Genomic DNA, 20,862 nt, shown 5'->3' with positions numbered 1-20,862 from the left:
AAGGTACATATGGCCATCAAAACACTGCTGGAGGGAGCAAAGGAACTGAGCAGTTTCTCTAAAGAGCTACAAAGGATCTTATTTCCTTCCAAGGATTTGTAACTTAAATTCTTACTTTTTAATTTCATTATCACGGCTAAAAAGAAACAATGTTATTACTGGTTTAGTACTCAGTTACAGTGACCGGTGCCTGCCCCGGGTTCCAACAGCTCTCTCTAGCTTCAGCAAGACCACTTGAAAAGCAAAGAAACACTAATGCCCTGAATGCAGAGTGAATGAATGCGCAGAAGAAACAGCAGAGGACGGAGATGCTGCCCAACTGCAGTGACACATTCTTGCTCTCCCAGCCCCTGACATCGCAATACTGGCCTACTTTGGCCCCGCTGGAGTTTCAGGAATAGCAACAAAGACAAAAACCTGTCCCATTTAGTCTTGTACTGTGCTCCCCACGGGCTTTTCGAGACGAAGTTGAGAGCACAGACATACCACCGATCATCAAAGTGCACTGTCACCTAAACAATGGAGTTACAAAATTTACAGGCCAAACCAAAAACCTTTATTAGCCGACAAGTAAAGATTCATCATCACTGGTATGGATTTCAGAGAGGGACGTCGAGGACTCTAACATTGGCACTTCCACAGAACGGCAACAAGCCGCATGAACGCCCAAAGGCTCCTCCCGGTACGAGTTAGGGCAACGGCGGCTTTGTCCATCCCCTTGGATACGAACATTCACGGGGCTGTCTGAATAAGCAGACTCCCATTTTCTTAAGGGTAACCTACAAGGCTCTTCACTCAGCGGATGACTTCCACTTAAACTGCTGTCCTCTGGGACAGTCCTCCTGGATGCTGACCCTCCACGGATCGGTTCTGTAACGCTTTCAGATAAAGGATCTCTGAAAGCCTTTCCTGAATCCACTTTACTGGGCTGCTTAAGCTCGCTGCCAGAGGTCTCGGCACCTGAAGGTTTATCAGCGCGTCCAGCCTCGGGCTCTGCGTGTGCTGCTGTGCAAGTATTTGGTGAGACACCTGAAGGCGACGGCTCTGCGGTTTCAGTCTCTGGCTGCAAGCTGCTACATCCAGCTTCTTGTAAGCCCCGGGCCTGGTCATGGGCGTTTGCCTCTAAACCAGGTCCTTCGGGGGAAGGCGGAGGACTCCCAACAGTCCCGTCAGCGCGGTTGAGGATTCCATCACCCAGTGTAGTCTGTGAAGTGCGGGCGGGCGTCAGGAGCGGGATCTGCCCTCTCACCCGAGGTCTGTGGAAGAGTCTGTTCCAGAGCCTGCCCAAGCGCCGCCGAGACGAGCTCCGTCTTGACGAGTGTCGTCTCATCTGCCTCCTCATGGCTGTTCGAATGTTCTGCAGCACAGAAGCCTGCAACACAGACGTAACCAGCTATGACTTCGCACATACTCCAAAGGCTTCTCCTAAACCCTGTTCTTTCCACTAATATCTCCACCTTGCCACAGTTCTCAGACCTGATCCCTACGCTTCCTCGTTAAACGCATTTTCTAATGATCTAGGTAAGAATCCCAAACACAGCTCTGCCTGTACCAAAAGACTCTCCCTTTGAGCGTTGCCTTTATGAGATGAAGCTCTACTTGTCTGCCCAGGAAGAAGCTCCACTCAAGCGATCAGATCACCACCACAGAGCCAGACTGCAGAACACGGGGTCCTGTCACCAGCAAGAGCAGGGGATCCTCAACAGCTGATGACAACAGCGGAGAAGAAAGGCCAAGGCAAACTACTTCTCCACTCCAGTAACAAGCTACAAGAGCTTTTCACACTAGGAACTGTATCACAGCTGGAAGCTTTCGACAGGGCGCAGGAGATTGAGCACTCGGCAGTGAATGAGAAGAATGACTTAATGGCTTCCCAGTGTAATGTATTTATAAATGAAAAATAATCCCAGAATTTTCCAAAAATACTGCTAGAGACCTTACTTTCTTATCGCTTCAGGCACACTGCAGTTTCAGCCTGAAAAGCCTTTTTTCTGTTTACTTTCTGACCTTTCTCTCCGTCTCTGTTCATTCTATCTTGATGTACAGCAAAACAGCATGTGCTTATCGCACTGCTGTTCCCTAGCAAACACATTTTATGTGTTCAAAACTACCCACAGCTCCACGATGCGTAACTGTGGTTCTTCAGCTCCAAGGAAAACATACACATCCTTATAGGACTTCCATACAATTAGCACAGCGACTGAAAGAATACAGTTCCAGATGGATTCTATCTAATTCATGGCAATTTGGCTGCCGACAGGTTCATTGGCACACACGTCTCCATACCTGCGACGCGTTGTACACGGGGAAGTCCTCAACGGGGGGGATAAGTCCTTGTGCAATCAGCTGCCCATAGGAAGGTGGAGCTTCCCGCCGCACAAACTCTGCCTCCAGTCGTGTCATCTGGGTCTCAAACGCCCTGGGAACGGAATCAGAGGGAAAACATGGAAGAGAAGTCACTGTCAGTTTGTCCTGTCTCCCTCACACTGAGGTATAGCAGCAGCACAGAGGGCTTCATGCTAGCAGCAGAACAGCAAACCGTCAACTCGGTTCTGTGACAATCTTACCAGGATGCTAAATAAACAGAAGGAGTAAGAGCACAGGGTTTAGGCACCAGTGAATCAAATCAGCAAACTCTTTGGTGCAGTCCCAGGCTGGACTCTTACACCAGTAACAGTGGGAACGTGTTCAGCCAGGGCCAAAGGTTATTTCTGGAAAAGACGACATTAGGAAGTGGAAACAATCACACAACATTAGGAAGTGGAAACAATCACAAATTCTGCAGCTGCAGAGAGCTTCGGCCGTCCTGCCAGAGCCGAGGCACCGAGGTTCCCAACAAAGCACAGGGCTGCTTCCCAGCTCCTTCATCACGCAGATCTGATCAGGGGAGAACGTGAAGTGCACTGTGCTGAACACACCAGCGGTGTCGGCAGCACGGCACAGAGCCGGTGCAGACGAGTCGGGCATCAGGTGGTCCCTTACGCCCCTCTCCCGCAGGCAGAACCACAAACACACAACTCAGACACAGCAACACATGCACCATCCACACAACAAGGCATATGGGACCAGGGGAAAGGGGCACAGCTCACACAGATGGGAACAGTGGGGGAAAACAACTCCTGCCCAGAACAGGCCCCACCACTGCAGGACATCACTTTAGTAGAAGCAAGAACTAGAGTATTTGGGGAGAGGTTGGGGGTTATTTGGTTCAGATTCAGCAAAGACTTCACTGTAACAGTTCAGCATTCAGTATTTGGCCAGGGCAAGAGTTTGTTGTGGAGGGAGGAGGGAGGAGAGGAAAAATCAACTGTTTTGAGCAGTAAGTCAGACACAGGTTCTGCCAGGCTGCACAACAAACACGTGTTTCTCACAGATCACAGAAGAGCTGACATTCCCCTCGCTACTTCCAAAACCCTTAACCACTCTGCCTTAAACCTAATGCAGTGGCTGCTATTTAATGGGCATCAATTCCTTGGATTGATTTCACAGCATTCTCCAAATTCTCTGGTTAACAATCGACTTGTGTTCCTTCAAACAAAAAGGAAAAAACCACCACAGCTATTAGAGTATCATAAAAGCAGGATGCTTACCTGTATTCCCGGGTCCTCAGAGAGTATAATTTAAATGCACAACCCAGTGCTATGACCAGCAGCAAGCCACACACAAGACTCCCGATCAGAGCCGCTGTGATGACCTTCCTGGGAACGATCACCAGGCAGTTGTGCTCATCGCTTCCATCCTGGCAGTCTTCTTGGCCGTCGCAGCGCCAAGTCTCAAAGATGCACAGATTTGTACCACAGTGGAAGTTTCCTGGCTGGCAAGTAAAGCAGTTTTTTTCATCTGAGCCATCTGGGCAGTTCTTTTGGTTATTACAGCGGTCAAGTATTGAGTAACAAAGCCCACTGTTTCCTTCACACGGGTATTCGTTCTTCTGGCAAGCGGGACAGTTCTCCTCATCTTTGCCATTTGGACAGTGCCACCAGCCATCACAACGTTGCTTATCCGTGAAACACTCCTCGTCGCTTCCACAGGGGTGTTCCCAGGGAAGGCAATAGCCTTTCACCTGATAGGTTGCATTGAACCCATGGCCAGTGCTCTTGGAGCGGGCATGATAGGAGACAGTGAGCTGGCCCTTTGACGACTCCACGCTCACCGAATGCCTGTTGTTGTGGTAGGAAAACGTCTGCATTAACTTATCCCCTCTCTCTTCAATGCCATCATACACCTTTACGTAGTCGTCGTAGCCTAACTGCAAATCGAGCTGCAACAGAACGTGTCGATTATCTTGCGTGTCCACATACCACGTGCAACGAAGGTCTGACCTGCTGTGATCAGCACGGAATAAGTCTGGGGAAGCAAAAGATCCATAAAAATTGCTCAGCCTTTTGCCACAGGAAAGATCAGGACAGTTATCTTCGTCTGAACCGTCACTGCAGTCCTTAACTGAATTACATCTCAGCTCGTTCATCAAGCACTTGGTGGAGCGGGCTGCGCTGCACTGGAACATTCCTGAGGGACAGATGCTGGACAGAGGCTCTGTTGGAGGGACAGTGCAGTTTCTCTCGTCCGAGTTATCACCACACTCATCCATGGAATTACACTTCCAGGTACTGGGAATACACTTTCCATTTGCACAACGGAATTCATCTGACTGGCATACAGCCTGACCTATCTTTCCTGTGAAAGAGGGCAAGGAGACAAAAGTCAGTATCAAAACTTCGGGAACCATCTGATGACACTTTTTAACGTCTACTACCCTGCGCATCAAGTCAATGGGCCAGGCTGGCGCACTTCAGGAACAGCGTTAAAAAGCCAAGTGGAAATAGTATCAGTGTTCCCAGACTAACACCCTGCAGTCATCAAGACTGACCCAAGACTCCCGTCAACAACAAACCACTACTGTCTTCAAGTTTTGCCAGAGAGAGCGTAAGTGAAGCCAGCAAAGCTGTAAGGTTTTACCTCTAATGTAAGAAAGGCGAAATCCCTGAGCCTGTCCTGAGCTTGACGCATCTGAGTGAAAAAATATCCAAACATGGTGCCTTGCAGAGATGAAAGACGGAGGTATGGAAGATCCACACACTTTGTACTCCTCCCTCTTGGAAGAGGGGCCAATCATCAACCAGTCTACTGCACACTTCTGAGAGTCTTCCAAATCAAAGTTCTTAAAACTGTTAGGAACAAAAGAAAACACAAGTTGCAAAGGGGACGTGTATCTGGAACAGAGCCAAACGGAGCAAAACCAGACTGTTAGAGCTGACTTGCTGCACCAAGCACTGCTGATGTACAGAGATCACATTCAAAGATAATGAAACACCTACAGGATCGTGAGTACATATAAACAGAGCACTCAAATTCCCCCAGTTTGGAAAAGCAGCCATCTCACAGGCATGAACAGCATGCCAAGCAACTCCAAAAGCTGAAAGGATGATTCCTTTTTTACTGAGAGTCCTTCAACAAAACTGCTTCCTAAAATACAGATACAAGTAAAAGCAAAATTCCAGAATACATTATAGAGAAGGTAGGTTAATCTCAGCAGTCTTTTCCAGCCCTAAAAGCTATGAAACTATGGGATGAGAGGGGAGACTACTGTCTTGGAAAAAGAACAACAGGGAGCAGTACACAGAACCCTAAAGGGATTAAACGAGAGACAAATATCAACCCTTCAAGCTAAGGATAGGCAGGGAGAGGACAAGAAGAGAATAGGACCCCCAGGGGTGGAAATGGAACCAAAACTCTATTACCTTTTAATTCAAAGACTAAAATATTCCCTTTTGGGGAATGCAAACATAGCGCAAACAAGCCTATATATAACCTTTTACACCTCCAGCCCTTCAGCTGCCCCCAGTCCAGTGATTATTCAGCAGTAGGTTCCCCAGGGCAAAGAGGCGCCCCAGTCGTTTGCCCAAACCGAACACAGGCAGGTGACACTCCCTGACCTGTAGCTCAGGAAACACATGGGATTTGTTTTCTGGTCAAACGGATTACGTCTGCATTCAGTAACCTGCAGCGACAACAGCACTGCACAGGGAAGCACTCCCTTTAGGAGAGGCCACACTCTTCAGGACACTTAGCAATGAATTTTGGTCCTCTTTCATATCACTCAGCTACACGGAATTAACTCAGTAGAAGTTTGTGCCTACTCCATGCAAATACCAAGGCAGGAGTTTATGAAACAAAGACCTCCTTCCACAAAGGACTTTTCACCAACATAAAAGACAAATTCTTTGAAAAAGATAAATGGAAAGATAACTTGCTGATATGGCTGCGTATTTACAAAAGGCTGCCGATGCCTGCCAGATGCTGTTTTTGGGAAAGAGCAACAACTACATAAGCCAGCCAATTCATTTAAGCAGGAGACCCAGTCTACACACACCTGTAGGAGCTGCCAAACCTACCAGCTTCGTAACTCTCCAAAAAAAATGTTACCTACAAGAGAAAAGAGCACTGAAAGTGTTAATTTACAATGGAAATTGAGAGATGTCCAACAGCGTATGTGCAGGCAAGGACAATCCACCCAGAGATACGCCCTTCCTCTTTTCTAACTTTTTCTCCCACCACGCTCTATGTGTCTTCCCAGCTGGGAAGAAACATTCCCACAGCACCTCTTTCTTTGCTCTAAGCAATCTCATCAAGCTGCTGAAACCAGCCTATTTTGCAACGAAGCTTTAGACGACTGTGCAGTCAGAATGAAAAGATTTCATTATTCAGCCACACAAAGGTAAACTAAACATCTGTCCTAGGTGTTCTGCAAGAAACATTTTCACGACCAAGAAAGCACCTGAACGGGCACTGCAGCATGAAAAGGAATTACACAAAGCATCAGTGAACCTCCGGGCATCCACGTCAAGGCTGCTGCAGGATGCAGGAGATGCGAGACGGCATTACCGCGCTACCACGTCGGGTTTGCCCTCCGCAACTCACTCTGGCGCCACACATCAACAAGGGTTTCTGTCATCTGCCTGGAGGATTGTTTGTTGGGTCGTCTTGTCGTAAAGACTTGCTGGATAAGTATTAGAAATACCTATCCGCCCAACAATTATTTCTTAGGAAAAGGGAACAGTCACTGAATGAAGAAATGGAAGCTCAGGGTTGGGGGGGGACAACCAGAAAACTTCTGCTTGTGCAATACAAAGATCATGTACTAAATCTTTTGGTCTCTTACTTCTGCAGTTATTTTAGATGCGCCAGGACCAACCTTAAAGAACCACTTGTTCTATCCTGCCCAGTTCCCAGCACTCCACAGCCACTCATTTTCCCCACACCGCTGAAAAGAGCTGCTTTTGCCTATCAGGTAAAGAGTTCCCCCCCGTACTGTTACACGACACACACTGCACACACCCAGGGGAGAATCTATGTAATAAGCTGTCTGCACCTTGCATTAAAATACATTTCTTTCAGGGAGGAGTGGAGGAAGTAAATAAAAGATTTAACACCTAAGATTCAGAGAGAGGAAGAGTACAGAGAAGGCAGCGGATAAGTATTAGAAATACCTATCCGCCCAACAATTATTTCTTAGGAAAAGGGAACAGTCACTGAATGAAGAAATGGAAGCTCAGGGTTGGGGGGGGACAACCAGAAAACTTCTGCTTGTGCAATACAAAGATCATGTACTAAATCTTTTGGTCTCTTACTTCTGCAGTTATTTTAGATGCGCCAGGACCAACCTTAAAGAACCACTTGTTCTATCCTGCCCAGTTCCCAGCACTCCACAGCCACTCATTTTCCCCACACCGCTGAAAAGAGCTGCTTTTGCCTATCAGGTAAAGAGTTCCCCCCCAGTACTGTTACACACACTGCACACACCCAGGGGAGAATCTATGTAATAAGCTGTCTGCACCTTGCATTAAAATACATTTCTTTCAGGGAGGAGTGGAGGAAGAAAATAAAAGATTTAACACCTAAGATTCAGAGAGAGGAAGAGTACAGAGAAGGCAGCGACGCGCACGCCGTGCTTACAACCTGCTCTGCAGACGACAGCGATACCTCTAGAGAGCTGCAGCGGGTTCCATTCACACCACCACCTACTCACACCTCGAGAATGTACACTGCTAATACAGCGCTTTTCTCCTCGTTTACTATACAGGGTGTGGAAGAGGAAGAAACTTCAGTCCCACCTTCCAAAGCAGAAGCACAGGCATCCAGAGGGTAACGGACTTTCCCGAGTGTCAGCTGTGGATGTGAAACAGATTCAGAGCAGAATCCGACACTTCTCCACCAGGATATCCAAGCTTTAGCCACAAAACCAACCAAGTGCAAGGCTGTTGAGGCAGAACAGACTTGCAAGGAGGTATCATCTTCACCCGGCTCCCTGAAAAGACCAAGCCTCCCGGGGATGCACGGGCTGCCGAAACAAATGCCTTGGTAGGCAAAAAAGGGCAATACCGAATATTCACAAGAATGAACTATTTTTAAAAAACAATAAGCACCTTAATCCCAGGTGCCTACGAGTTTCAAACGCCATTGAACAAACACAACTTCCCTGAAATACAGCTGCTCTAGTTCCACCGTAAAGTTTTCTTTAGAACAAGTACCATTAGCAGTTACAAAATTTCTTCTTCTAAGGGCAAAAGCAAAGTCAAAGCAATTATGTTCTATCTAATGCAAACTAATCAACAGACATACTTTGAACAAATTTTGCTTTGACTAAGGCTTCGTCACTCCACTCCAGCATCCTTTACAGTTATATTGTCTCCACTGGAAGCAAATTTCGCCCCCTTCAAACTGCTGGTGATTTTACTCCAGACCAAAAGGATGCTACATCTGAACGAGCCATCAACCAACCCCACCACAAACACACTCCTTCGTAGCCAAACACGAAACATGAATACATGTGTGTGCACATATAAATATATCAAATCGGGTTTCGCTTGACAATGCTTTAGCAACAAGGTTTTGTGTCACACATTTCTGCCACAGTAATTTGACATTAAACAGCCTCCTGATTTATTCTACCTAAGAGTCCTGAACAGTGCACTCAACCTCTGCTACTTCACTTCTTTCATCATCTGTAATTAGATCTCGCGCCGCTGCTGTCACAGTCTTCTGAAGAATAATTTAATCCTGCTACCCACAAAATAGAGCGCGGGGACATTCATTTATGCAGCTGAACTTTCTCAAACTGGAATGCAAATTTTTCTGTCAAATGGATTAGTCCAGTGGTTGAATGAGTGATGGTATCCAGGAGAAAGACGGGACCAAGTCTTGTGCTCCTACTGCCTGTAGGACTGCACCAACATCGGAGTGTCTGTGCAAAAGTACTGAACAAAGCTGGCAGCTACGGCTTTTGAAGGAGGTCTCGGGCCCTTTGTATCCAAAGGCCACGCTGTTTTCTGTGATGAAACCAAGGAGCGGAATTCCCGCTGTACTGGAACAGAGCGCTAACGGACAGTGTCGGCCACGTCTCACGCGGCACCAGGCAGTACTGCGGTGTTTGTGAACACCTTGGGCAGAGAAGCGCAGGGTTTGGGAGGAAAAGCAAACGAAGGGTCCGTTCCATCACTAACCCCTCAGCAAAGCACTCGGAGGTGTGTGATGGAGTGGGACGTGGACCCGGAGGTCCGCCCTGCCAGGCAGGCTGCGGTGCACGGCAGCGCTGTACTCCAGCTCTCGCACCCCTCAGCTACAGCCCTGCCCACGGCACCACGTCGCTCCACGGGATGCAGACACCCCCCCACCCACGAGCTTCACCCAGGGGGGCACACTGCTCTGCTCTGGCAGCGCTCGGCGATGAAGGGAAGGAGAACCCAGCCTTCCTCTGGCCTCCTTCCCTCTCCATGACCAGAGCACACAGTTCAGAGGGCAGGGAGAGGAGGAGCACTCAGGCACCATACTGCAGGACCCAAACACTGGCATTTCGAGCACTTAGAACTGCAATATTAACAAAGGACAACACCCATCACCAAACCACAGAGCAGCCTTTAAAATGCTCTGGCCCTCAGGCTGTTCTCACTGTGGGTCTGCAACACAGGGCAGGAATAGGGGAGGAGACTGGGATAAAAATCAAAATTATCAGACCAAATTTTGCAGGTTGTATTTCTTCCGAAAGATGCTCTTAAAAAGCACTAAGTCCAGTAATCTTGCTTTTGGAATGTCTCTTCCACAGCTCACTCCTTTAAAAATATCCCCTAATTTCAAACAGAAGTACAAGAACGGTCTATTAAACACTGGAAGCATCCAGACCCTGAGGATCAAAACAACTCAATGGGAACTGACAAATGCAGCAGTAAATCTGTTTTACACAATTCTGCAGAAAGAGGTAAACTGAAAAAAGGTTACCTCCAACACTGAGCAGGGCTCTAGGAGCTTACAGAAAATTACAGGATCGGTCCTATAGATCAGATCTTGCCCGATATGCTCAAGTGAAGCAACAGTAACCTCTTCCTATTAACTGACAAGTCTTTTTATGCTGCTGGAAAGAACTTCATTAAACCAGATTATCATAAATTCATGTTAACATTCTGTAAATATGAAAAAAAAGGACTACCTACAAATCTAATGCTTAGCAGAGCTAAGCTTTTTGCCATCTGTACTGAAAGGAGCAGTAGCAGCTAGGAGGAAAAAAAAAAAAAAAAGAGTACTTCTATAAATAATGTAGGGAATTCCCTACAACCCTCTTAGTAATTTAAGCACGAGCAACTACAGATTAAAGCAAAAGCAAAAAAAAAAAAAAAAGGCATTCTCAACAACTGGAAAAGCACAAACATGGGATAGTCAGGAAAATGAACAAAAAGGGTAAACTGTTGGAGGTCCAGCAGATGTAAAACCTGAAAGTAATTAGTAAATAAATTTTGAAAAACCCAAACTCATCCAATTTGGCCCTCTCAACTCATTAAAAAATTGGAGAAGAAATATTATGGGTCGATCAGTAGAGCACAGGCCCAAAATAAAACAGACCAGCCAATTAAGCAAGAAAAGTTACGTCTATTTGCCAACCTCTCACAGCAAGTGCAGACTGTGAACAACTGATGACTTAATTGGCTCATTAAAAACTTGTGCTTAACCACCGAAGCACAAGGCCCTGGAAGTCAGGGAAGCTCTATTCTCCCCCAGCTCACTCTGTAACCCTAGGTAAGAGGCACAGGGGCTGTGTTTTCAAAAGCTGAGCACATGCAACTGAACGAAACAAATGGCTATTATAAGGGTTTTTTCCAATTAATGTCAAGTGCTGAAACAACGCGAGTTTGGCAAATGGACTATGAAGCAGCCCCTTTAATTCCTCATACAATTGCAGACCAGCAAGCCTTTACATGAACAAGCCTCAGTTTTACTCAGAAATTGAAACTCTGATGTTATCTGAAAATTTCTTTTTTCAACGCCCGTGACGTGAATCACTGATGTGAAAGCCAATGAAGGGGATTGCACACACACACACACACACCAGTTAATAACTTCCTACAACAAAATGCAATTAATTTCTGTTCTGCCCACATCAGGTTAATCACAGCCATCAGGTAACAGCAACTGTGTCATGGTTTAACCCCAGACAGCGAACAAGCACCACCCGGCCGCTTGTTCAGCCCCCCCCCCCCCCGCTCCCCCCCCGGCTCCCCCAGTGGGATGGGGAGAGAATTGGAGGAAAAAAAGGTAAGAAAACTCATGGGCTGAGATAAGAACAGTTCAGTAATTGAAATAAAATAATGATACTACTACTACTAATGACGATAATAATATGTAATGAAAATAATACTACTAATGATAATAATATGTAACAAAAAGGAAAAACAACAAAAACAAACAATACAACTGCTCACCATCCACTGACCGATGCTCAGCTACTCCCCGAGCAGTGATTCCCGCCAACTTATATACTGAGCATGAGATCTGATGGCATGAAATATCCCTCTGGTCAGTCTGGGTCAGCTGTCCTGGCTGTGTCTCCTCCCAGCTGGGAGGACAGGGGGAGTATGAAAAGCTGAAAAAATCCTTGACTTAATGTAAGCATTGTTTGGCAACAACTAAAACGTCCGTCTTATCAACCTTCTTCTCAGCACAAATCCAAAATATAGGCTTATACCAGCTACTATGAAGAAGATCAATTTTACCCAAACCAAAACCAGCACAAACTGCTAAACAAAAATTATTTTCATCTTTTTCTCAGGTATAAGGAAACATACACTTATAAACCCTGTAAAAGATGGTACAAAGCCTGTCACTGCATATCATCTTTATCTGATCTTAGAGGATTTTTATGTAATCCTCTGTGAAAACAGGCATAGAGAAAATGAGAAGAAAAATCAAGTAGTTTCCCAAACAATAACCAAACTGAACCTAAAGTATCATAACACAGTCCTGGAGAACTAGACAGTTGTCTTCAGGTCTCACCAGCACCATTCCACCAGGCACACAAACTTGGAAGTAAGTGTTGAAACTTGTATAATTAACAGAGGTAAAAGCACAAAAACATGTATTTCCTGATCTTGTGAGGTATCCCCCCAGATTTCTAAAAAGTCAACTGCAAACCAAAACAATGAGCATGAAATGTGAGGTTATGAAAAAAAAAAAATCAATCCAGACACATGAAGTTAGATATTAAGACAAAGCTTCTGAAGGACATGCCCACAGGAGACAGCATCTTACATCCTCAAGTAGATGTGAGCACTCTTTTATTGAAAGCTGCTGAATAACAGGTTTATAAAATATTACCACTGACTGCAAATGTTTTCGAAATCAAAACTATTTTCAATTGCAATTTTACCCCTTAATGAGCCCTGCTGTACCTCAAATAAGGTACTTACATAACACTGCTGTCTTACTGTCAGTGAGAATTCAAGATCAAAGGAAACTCCTTCAGTGTAACATAACACAAAGGAGGTGGGGTTTTATAAACCTTTCAAAATCCAGATGTTATCACAAGAACCGTGTTTGATTTTCCTAGGGAAATCAAAAAAGTTACTCTTCTACGCCCTTATCAGCACACTGTTAGGACAAGAAGCGTACCCAACTGTTCGGGGGAAGAAATGTTTGTATTTGAACCCTCTTTCCCAGCTTGCCTGTACTATGCTAGCCTAGGCAAGTCAGCTGCTTCTTTTATGTCCTTGGCCTTACAAGGGCTACAACCTCCTAAAGAAATCCTCGGATGCTATAACATTTTGCATTTCATACACCGGGGTGAGTCATTCCAAGTACCTCTACAGCCAGAAACGTAGCACTGCTCCTCAGGATGTAAACCATGGCTCCCATTGTTGGCACGTGCACAGGAGGGCAGGATATGGCTGTGTGTCCAGTGGCAGAAAACAAACCCATTAAGAAGAAATCTTTCAAATCCTATCGCTGTGCACACATCTAAGCCGTCTACACACGTTATTACCAGTTTCCTCATCTCACCTCCCTTCCTGGCTTTGGCCTCTGTAACGCTCATTACTTGCAGAATAGAATCCTGATTCTAACTGGGAGCTCCGAGATATTTTCGTAGCATAAACTGCAGACCTGTTCTCCAGAGCCAAGTCCTGTCTCTCATTTGTATGCTTCCTTGGAGCTTCCAACAATCTCTGCTTTGAAACAAATTCCCCAAGTCCAGTACAATTTAATGGGGTTTAAAAGCATGTTTCTATTTGTGGATCTCACACGCTGGCAGGTATCTGCTTCCTTACTTTTGATGAGTAGTTCCTATTTCGAACTACGGATGGTGGAGCCCTCCTATTACTCCATCTGTGGCAGATTTGTTTTTAATTGCTGAGCATCTGCAGTTGAAGAGGTTTGCAGTCCTTTTAAGCAGCTGAGCAAAGAATGAGCAGATGGTGTCAAATACAACAGTACTAAAAACCAAACAAAAAACCCTTTCCTAGGTTTGCTTTTTTCCCCCCTTTTTTTTTTTAAATAAGAAATTCTTGGTTTGAGAAGGATACTATGATTAGCCCAGAAAAATTAAGCAGTATGCTGATATTATAGCCTAAAAATTCATAACAAACCATTTGTAATATATTCTAGTCCTTTCTGAAAAGTACTTTTCTAGAATGAGCTGAAATTATGCCACAAATGCTAGCTTAATAAATTCTATTGGAAATAAATATTAAGCAGAAAAGTATGTGTCTGTTAGTTAACGAGTAACAATAAGCAACAATTATCTTCAACTGACAAACACAGCACCAGTTCAAGACATTACAGAAAGAGACATTTTTGCTTTAAGAATCCTACATATCCCACCGAGGCTGTTCCAGGCTTTGTAGCCTTCACCTATTCCTGTTCATAAGCAATGCAGAGAAAGGGGACTATTTAATATCAGTAAATATGTCACTCTGCATGGTTTAACCCCAGCCAGCAACTAAGCACCACGCAGCTGCTTGCTCACTCCCCCCAGAGCAGGATGGGGAGAGGATTGGAAGAGTAAAAGTGGGAAAACTCCTGGGTTGAGACAAAGGCAGTTTAATAGGTAAAGCAAAGGCCACGCACCCAAGCGAAGCAAAACAAGGAATTCATTCCCCACTTCCCATGGGCAGGTGTTCAGCCACCCCCAGGAAAGCAGGGCTTCATCGTGCTTAACGGTTACTTGGGAAGGCAAGTGTAATCACTCCAAACATCCCCCCCTCCCCTTCCTCCTTCTCCCCCCCAGCTGTATATGCTGAGCATGGCACTACATGGTATGGAATATCCCCTGGGTCAGTTGGGGTCAGCTGTCCCGGCTCTCCCCCCTCCCAGCTCCTTGTACACCCCCAGCCCGCTCGCTGGTGGGGGTGTGAGGGGCAGAAAGGCCATGGCTGTGTGCAAGCGCTGCTCAGCAGCAACGGAAACATCCCTGAGTTATCGGCACTGGCTGCAGCGCAAATCCAGAGCAGCCCCATACCTGCGGCTGTGAAGAGAATTAAGTGTCCCAGCCAAAAGCAGCACACAGTGTTTCCCACCTCCTCATCTGTCAGAGGTGGATGAAGTCTCACACAGGTATTGTGAAGATAAATATATTAAGAGACTACATCAAATACTTATAAAAAGACTACAGGTGACTTGCATATATAATAACGGATGACAGGAGGAGCTTCCAGAAACAAGACACAGTGGAACATTTCTGAAGTGAGAGTGCTCAACCTGCAATCGTGCTCCAGTGTCATCAGCTTCCTCCGACCATTCGGTAGCTCTGACAAACAGCCCCACACTGGTGTATCAGATAAGAACTCACATTTTGTTTCAGTTCAGGAAAGCAATCCTTTATCTCCATAGAATATCAAATCATACCTAATTGTTATCATGTCTCCATGATCTCCTTGAATGCACCAGCTGCAGTTTACAGCTGGAGGATAGTTCAGTGGCCAAGAAGGGCTATAGATGACTCCCCGTCTCTCTGTGTGCTGTTCCAGTTTTCCACTGCAAGCAGCTGCTAGTAAGGGAAAAAAAATACTATCGTTAATGCTTTGCCTAATCAACAGTTCACATTAACTACAAGATCTTTCATCAATTTCTGGGGACTGCAGACAAACGAGAGTCAACAGTTTTATCCTCTTACTGCTTTCTTCCCTGCCTCGGTTTTTAATTAAGACACCCGCTCTACGTGTAGGTAAGCATAACCTGCATTTCAATGCAGGATCAATCAATAACCTTGTATGAATCCACCAAAGGCTACAATCAATATTACCGCATGGATCTGCCAAGAGGATACAATACAGAAATCCTTCTTCCCAGCTTCCCAAAGCCTGGGTACGTCACCCAGCGACTGGGGAAGATCCATATTCGGTGTAAAGTACCCCGAAACTCACTTTGTTCTAACATGCTCCTGGACTTGTGTTTTATTCTCCTAGCCAGGCAACAGACCTGAAAAGTTCCCAGTGGTTAAAGTGAAAATCCCCAACCAAAAAAAGAAAACAGTAAACTGGACTCTGACGTCAAATGTTTTCACTGAACCTTACTAAGCACTCTAAATTCCTTCTTGAACTCCCAGAGATTGGAGAAATTTTCCAGACAGGGAAAGGAGCAAACAGGGCTACATAAAGCTCAATATTTTCAAAGCACTTTCAGTCCTTCCTATAGAAAACAGCAGGCCAATTAAGGCTACATCAAATACTTATAATTTGTAATTAAGCAATTCAAAAACGAAAGTGAAATGTTCCAAGGACAAGTGGGAAAGCTGTTCTGATGGGAAAATGTACTCTCAGCAGACTGCAAGAGGGGAAATGTGTAATGCAAGAGCTATTCTGAACATTCTCCAGAATTATTTTTGAAGCTATTTTTAAAACAAATTACTATCTAGAGCATGACTTATGAGACTGCAGCTGAATATTCCAATTTTTGACAGAAGCTCACTTTCTTGTAGCTTAAAAAGGTGGCAAGGAAAAAGAAAAGCGCTTGCCTATACCTCGAGTCTCCTTATACACATACAGATCCAAATATATAAATCACATGATAAATCACAGATTTACACTACTGCTTGACATTCAGCCAGATAAACGCAGTATTTTCAATATTTCGCTGCACTGGAGGGAGGGGTGAGGAATTGCCTGGCTACAATGAAGTCAGGTGGCAGGGCTGCCTGCAGAGCTCCTGGCTGGGGCCACGGCCAGGCTGCAGCATCCCCCCACGGTAAATCCGAGCCTGGCACTATTCCGTATGTTCACAGTAAGTACTTTTGAAGTGAGAGCCACAGGAATATAAAAAGCATAACATAACTTACCTGAGGCAAAACATATAAAATGTTATTACATTTTTACTCTCCAAACAGGGCATTCCACCGAAACATATGCATATAATTCCTGCTCGTTTCAAAGGCCACAAAAGCATACAGAATATATAAATACGCAACAACACTTACTCTCCAGACAAATATTTTGCAGTAAAGCAGTTACAAAACTCAAGAACATTTTTGTGTTGGACATCACTGGATGCTGGCAAAATGCTGAGCTGCAGATGCAATTACAGAATTCTAACAGCAAATGTAGATCCACAGGACTTTTCAACTCCTGTTCTCGGTTTGTTTAGGTCTTTAACTGTGTTCCTCCACACACTTGTCACTGCATCAGTGTAGCACAGCAGCATCAGAGGACGTAGAGCTAGCAACCACATAAAAGGAGCTGGAAAGGCTGCATTTCGTAACTGCCAGATTACTAACACTTCTCAGTGGGAAGGAAACAATGCACAAAGCACAAAGAGAAACGCGCCAGGCAGCACGATCCAGAGGCTTCCAGCAACAGCTCTGCAAATACTTCTGCTCCCCTTGTACCAAATACTGTTCTGGATTAATACCCCTTATTCACAGTATGTTCATTAGAAGAGAATCGTAGTGACACAAAGCCTGTTTCAGTTTCCCTTCTGAGGAAGTCCCATTGACACGCTGGTGACTCCGCGGGAGCACATCCACTCGCCTGCAGTTAAGTGGAGCTATGATCCTCCCAAATACTTGTTTCTCAGTTTTAGGAATTATTTCAAAACTCCTGAGCATCTGAAGTATCCCAGCTTTTTTGAAGTAGCATCACTAGCATTTTTTCTTTTGCAATAATGTACAGATTCCCAACTTGTAAGCAGTGGATCTGAAGTAACATGACAGCTCAGGTTCTCAGCGAGAAGTGTTTTTTCTTATAAACACTGCATATTCGCTACGAACATGGGGCACGGAAAGAACAGACAACAGAAAAACACGTTCCAGTTTAACAGAAGAATTTCAACTGTGAAAACTCAAGGGGATAAGGAAGGTAAGGGCTGCACTGACACTGTGTGATGTTTTGGGCGGTTCATGTGGCAGCGGTCATTGTTGCTCAGTGCTTGCCAACGGCTTTACCCCGACACACAAGCAGCATTTCAGACTTGCCCTATTCAAATTAAAAGGATAACTGCTTTGCTCTTACAAAGGCTCCTGATTTGAATGGACCGCTAATCTCAATTCATGCTGCCAAAAACATAATGACACTGTTTTAAGGATATCTCCTAACTGGGACAAACTGGACACCACCCCACTGCCTCCCAGAAAACTACTATTGTGTATACTCAAACCTCACGTAATTGCCTTATGCTTCTGAAGCCTTTCGCTTCCCAGCAATGCTCATTACTATGGTATTTGCAATAAATCAATAGATCTCCTTCTGACCAGTCGCCCGCCTCTTTACACCTTGTGCACTGACTGCTGCGTGGCAGACAAGGTGAAGTACCCAAACGCTGCTTTCAGCAGCTCTTCTTTCGCCTACATAAATTTTGAAAGAAACCCCTGTACTAAACAAAGCCTTCAGTGCTGGCAACGAAACAGAAAAAGGCCCCCGCAAGGGCACGATGTGGTACTGTTGGGGTTTCAGCGTCAGTAAAGGGGCCCCCACTTCCCTCCTCAGCTCCTGTCCGTGAAGTTTGCAGGATCCCATACGTGCGTTAAGCGCTGTGTTATGAAGTTGGGCTTCGACATGACAGCCTGATTCCTTAAGGAAAACAAACAAAAGCCGTTTCACGTTGCCAAAACATCTAAAGGAAAGGGAAGTCTCTAAATAGAAAGGTACAGTCCTGGATTCTGAAGGCCTTATCATCAGCAACACACGAGAAGAGCAGTGACAACATATTTTCAACAACTGCTCTATAACTCTCTTCCTGCAGCCCTTCTGCACAAACCCAGAAAAAAGATGAAAACCCAATTTACTAAAAGCCCCCAACATCTATCACCTTTAGGATTACTGAAGAGACATAAAAGTTTGCCAATCCAGAGATTGGTATTCCAACCCACCAAAAATCTTACTGAGTTGGTGCTTTTAAAAAAAGAGAAATTCTGAAGACAAATAATGAATGTTTTTTATATTAAAAAAAAAAACTATTCTAAACAAATGCCAGAAGAGGTTTGAGTTCAGAGAGTTTCTGTCAAGCAGGCATAAACCATAATAAGGGTCTTTCTGTAACAATCAAATGGATTTCTGTAACAATCAAATGGATTTCTTCTACTGTGAACCCCTGACAGTTAAATATGCCACAAATACTTGGAAGAAAGTTTCCAAAACTTTACATGAATAATATTATAATATTACAAGGAGGGCTTGCACACACTGCTCAGTGCACATCCCTTACGCCTGTGGAGAACAGACCCAGGGCTCCCCTTCACTTTTCCCAGTTCCCAGCAGGCTGCTTCTGCCCCCGGTATCAGAGCAGCCGCGGCCCAGCCCTCGCGCTGCGCTGGATCAACGGGCTGAACCGGCTCGGGCTGCGAGCCCCGGTAAGGGCGGCCCGGAAGGAAGACTGCTCCTGTCAGCAGCAGCAGCTTTTCTGGCTTAGAGGAGCTGTACAAATAGAGCCCAGATGGTGGCTTGACCTGCGTTCTCCAGGAGTCATTATTTCTGCTATTACTTGCTTTCTGAAAAGAAACCCCAGAGATCAACTCGGTAATAAGCTGCTTTGTCAGGGCGTGTTTCGGACAGCAAGTGTTCCTCCCAGCTTTTATCAGGGCTCCTACGGAACACCTACTGCGAGATGATTCCTGGCAGGGTCACCTGCCTTACCACTGCACTGTCCTAACCTGTTATCCAGTAAGAGCCGCTACAACAGTCGCCCACGTGCAACGATCTTTTATCGTCGTTCTCCACCGCCCCCGTTGCGCTGTCAGGAGACAACGTAACTCCAAACCGTACCAAGACAAGAAAACATGAAGGCTACAGCACTCTGAGGTTTCCAGCACACTTGAAAGAATAAAAGCCAAGTGTTACAACTCTCCCTTTCTGTTTCCAGCAAAAGAAATATTAGAAAGCAGTAGAGCCAACTGGATAAGGCAGTATATGCTTCAGGCCGAGGCACTATCACCAGTCCAGGCCAGCCACTGCTTAATCACTTAATTTGCACTTTGTAAACTCCTATACCGTACAGCCAACGGATGCCAAACTCCATCGAAAGCCATCCAGGCAGAACAGACTAGGACACAGGTGACCTTCTGGATATTTTCCAGTGAAAGAATGGAAATACTGTGTTGCAAACAACACATCTCCTACATGGTTCATCCACACTTCCCCTAAGCTAAATTTAAGGAAGTTACCTAATCAGTACAATTACTAGCTTTTCCCGATTTAAACCTTCCCTCAAACCCCCCATGTTGACTGGAACGCTCAAACCCCCAGATTCCTCAAGCCTTAGAATTACTTCCATGTTTTCCCATATCCTTTCCTCCCGTTTCCTTTATTCATTTCTTTCAGTTTTGAGTTGCAACCTCCTTGGGCATAAAGTATGCCTGACACATGACTGTGGATTGACAGGCACAAGAGGGCCCTTATCACTAAGAGGACCCTGATTGCAGTGTTCTGTAATGTCAGTAAGTCACAGTACTGCTACAGAGAAGGAAATTACACTAAGTGCTGTGATTCTGGTTGAATTTCCACTTTGACATTCATGAGACATTTTTAACATTCTTGTTTTAGCTCCCCCGGGAACAGGCCACTGTCCCTGGCTTGATATTCCCAGGCACGTTTCCTAAACATAGAGTTTTCCTGTGAACGTAGCAGCACATAACATGACCTTAGCCTCAAGCTTATGATTTTTTTCTAGCAGTGACACTGATGGAGTCTATAACCCCAGGACGACTAAAAAACCCTAAACTTCCTCAAACGTCATTGCTACTCTCTCTCAAACAAAGGTCATACTGTTGTGTTAAAACATCTCTTTGCGTGGAGAAGAAACAATAACAACTCAAAAGAACAGTAAACGCAAATAAGAAACGTATGTCTTACCTAATGAGGTAACAGCGCTTTCTATTTTCCCAGTCAGGAAGAGATTCACTGTGTAAAGACAGAAAAATAACGTTCAGAGAGGGTCCGGTGGCAGTCAGTAGTTAACCATTGCTGGGTGTTTGCTGGGGTACCAACAGCAATACATTGCAGTATTCCAACAAGAGCTTTGCTTATCTACACAGGCAAGTCACGTAATCAACTATTAGCCTCTGCTGTAGCTATAGGAAAAAAGTCAACACAGGATGTTAGTTTAGCATCTGTCAAA

At 45.2% G+C, this 20,862-nt stretch overlaps 1 protein-coding gene across 1 annotated transcript; it reads right to left on the bottom strand.

Moving 5' to 3' along the window:
* Positions 1-533: 533 nt before the first annotated feature.
* Positions 534-20,645, bottom strand: LOC104507502 (low-density lipoprotein receptor-related protein 3-like; the record flags this gene model as incomplete). Its single annotated transcript, XM_010148811.1, has 6 exons — positions 534-1,372; positions 2,287-2,419; positions 3,591-4,677; positions 4,960-5,168; positions 15,166-15,304; positions 20,598-20,645. Coding segments are annotated over 6 exons (2,429 nt in total), but the record flags the coding sequence as incomplete, so codon positions are not given.
* Between the last annotated feature and the right edge of the window lie 217 nt (positions 20,646-20,862).

This window comes from Eurypyga helias, unplaced genomic scaffold (genome assembly GCF_000690775.1).
Source record: "Eurypyga helias isolate BGI_N326 unplaced genomic scaffold, ASM69077v1 scaffold3473, whole genome shotgun sequence".
Taxonomy (NCBI): domain Eukaryota; kingdom Metazoa; phylum Chordata; class Aves; order Eurypygiformes; family Eurypygidae; genus Eurypyga; species Eurypyga helias.
This window is presented reverse-complemented; position numbering and strand designations above follow the sequence as displayed.